Source organism: Pinus tabuliformis, chromosome 8 (genome assembly GCF_031772625.1).
Source record: "Pinus tabuliformis cultivar Carrire ecotype Pingquan chromosome 8, CPIR1, whole genome shotgun sequence".
NCBI lineage: Eukaryota > Viridiplantae > Streptophyta > Pinopsida > Pinales > Pinaceae > Pinus > Pinus tabuliformis.
In genome coordinates, this window is record NC_142294.1 from 725,819,490 (window position 1) to 725,822,215 (window position 2,726).

General features: G+C 39.5%; 1 protein-coding gene across 1 annotated transcript; it reads right to left on the reverse strand.

The window, feature by feature from the left end:
• Positions 1-1,531: 1,531 nt before the first annotated feature.
• LOC149237636 (uncharacterized) lies at positions 1,532-2,419 on the reverse strand. The gene has a single exon (XM_089369341.1). The coding sequence runs from the start codon at positions 2,417-2,419 to the stop codon at positions 1,532-1,534; it is 888 nt and encodes a 295-aa protein (XP_089225467.1).
• Positions 2,420-2,726: the final 307 nt, after the last annotated feature.

Genomic DNA, 2,726 nt, shown 5'->3' on the forward strand with positions numbered 1-2,726 from the left:
CAGTGCAACCAGGAGATCACAATTACTATGGAGAAAGAGTCTTGTTTTCTTATAAGTAGGGGTGATTTTTGGATAAATAATAATTGAGAGGGCACGCTCGGATTTAGAGTTGTTAGGAAAGGAGGATATTAGCACCAAGGGCTATGGTATTGGGCTTAGGGATCCCCTATTTCTTATTATTTCTTGCAATGATCCACGAGAAGGGAGCCACAACTAATGCAAGTGTATTGTTAAGATGACGTTCAAGTAGGTGTGTGTTCACCTATTATATGGATTTTACATTGAAGAACAGTAGCTCACCCCTTAAATAATAATAAAGAGGGAGTTCAAGACTATGGTGGAAAATTGAGGCTTTTGATCGTGAAGTTCTCCCTTCTTATAATAGCAAGTGGGGTCAACCACCATCACTAGCCCCTGGGTTACTTTAAATAGTGTTTTTATTACAAGTATAACAACTTAATTAAGTGACTATATTTTTTAATTATTTAAATGATTTCATTGTCTCTTGTATATTTTTTTGTATGTTTGACAGGACTACATCTTCATCATGTCCAATATATCACCCAGATAGAAGTGGAGACGTGAACTGGTGACTTCACATCAAAGAGTGCATTAGCATAGCACTCGATCGCCATCTATCCAAAACACTGTAAATGATAAAAAAACAAAGTACACTATATAGTGCCATGAGATATAGAAGGAGATACACCCCATTATTCTAATGGAGCGGATAGGTCCCAAATGGAATGATGAAATGAAATGTTAAATATTAGGGGAGGAGGTTCACTTTATATTATTTAAGGGGGACAAGATAATTCGTTGGAAGAATGACAAGCCAAAACCATGAATTCAAATGGCAAGATGATTTGTTGGCCCCTATTTATTATTATTTAAGCAAATTAGAGTAAGGGGATAAATCATTGATTTAATTGTCAACCCCACCCAACTAGAATCTAATCATGAGTATGGGTCATGTAATCTCCCAATATCATCCATCATATGGGGGCCAAGTTCCAGTAAAATTCACTTTTGGCAAAGTTTGATTCACAACTAACTAGACTTAGACTTGCACTCCCTGCACTGACAATCCCAGACTCTTGCATTAATGGGGTTTCTTTTCATCGTTTTTTCTGTTTTGAATGAATATTAGTTATGTTTTATGTGTGTGAATGTTAGTTTGTTCTAGATATTTATTTTTGTGTTTTTTTTTAAATAAATATTAATTATTTTTATGTTTTTTGAATAAATATTAGTTATGGTCCATTTCTTGGTTATAAGTTTTGGGAATAATTTTTTATTTTTTTTTTACAAGAATGGTTATAGGATTTCATTAACTGATTGGCTAATAGCCTCAAATTCGGTTACAGGAGAAAGAACAAAATTCTGCATGGTTGTCCAACAGAAGGAATAAGTCTCCTACTCTTTTCAGCTTCCTTTTTTTACACTTGGAATAGTGAGCTTTGGCTGCTAATTTCCCGAGCTGAAAGATACAAACAAACTGCTATAATATAAAGCAATAAAACATGGCTCTTTAAGGGATTGGATCCCAAAGGATTTCCTTGTCTCTGAGAATTGTGCCGGCATCTAAGTGAACTGCCTTGTTTGCCTCAATGTCAGCTTCTTTGTTATTGGTTCTTAAAACATGGAAGTAACTTAGAATTAGGGACTTTGCCATGCCTTGGATCCTTGTGATAATCCTTGCAAGTTGCAGATCAACTGGGTTGGAATTGTTCACCATTGTGCTTATGATAACCTGGGAATCTCCAAATACGTTTGCCTCCTCATGTCCCAGCTCTTTGAGGAATCTGATACTTGGGAAGAGGGCCATCGCCTCAGCTTCTATACTTGAGGAATGGCCTAATCCCCAAGAAAATCTGAGTGGAGAAGAACCATCTAGATTTATGATAAGCCCTCCCGCGCCGGCAATTCCTGGATTCCCTTTTGCTACCCCATCAAAGAAGAGAGAGGGAAGTGATTGGTTGAACAACCAGTACTGGAAGTCTTCTTCGTTTTTCCTGATTTGCCAATCTTTGAGGGATGGAGGGGAGCTGCTCAGATTTTGAAATTTGAAGTTGAGGACAGATCCTAAATCTTTGTCCTGCTGACTTAGATTTAAATCATCTCCTTTGTCTGTCAGCCACTCAACTAGCTGGCTTTTCACTGAGTTGACAACTAATTTGTAGTCCTGTTCCTTGCTCTGGAATATTCTTCTGTTTCTTTCCAACCAGACTTGCCAACTGATAAATTTAGGCAAAGCACTCCACGCTGACCTGATTGTTTTGTTTTTTGGGAGAGGACCTGGATATCTGGTCATCCAGCCTGCGAACAGTTCCAGAATTGAGGTGGGGAAAGTGAACTTGTATTTCCAGGCTTCAAGAAGCTCCTGCCAAATAGAGACTGCGAACTTGCACTTGACCATGAGATGGAGGGCGGTTTCTAAGTTTTCTTTGCACATCATGCATCTAGAGGGGCCATAGATGCCCCTATTCTGGAGCCTGTCTTCTATGAGAATTTTTTGATGGGGGCTGGATTGGGGAGCACATGGGGACGCTCCAGACACTTAACATATCCCTGAGCTACCATGTAGCCTACACGCTTTGAGCCCCAGCTTCTCACGTCCTGCCTACGCGCTGAGTAAAGTCAGCCCATGTAAGTTTGTGTAGAGCGTTGCCAGCTCAAAAAGCAATGCGTGAGGAACAAGGAGCTGCTTCCAGCCCGCCCAGGCA

Bases quoted from the DNA above. Each gene is read 5' to 3' on its own strand.
- LOC149237636 (XM_089369341.1), bottom strand. From the start codon at position 2,419: ATGGTCAAGTGCAAGTTCGCAGTCTCTATTTGGCAGGAGCTTCTTGAA.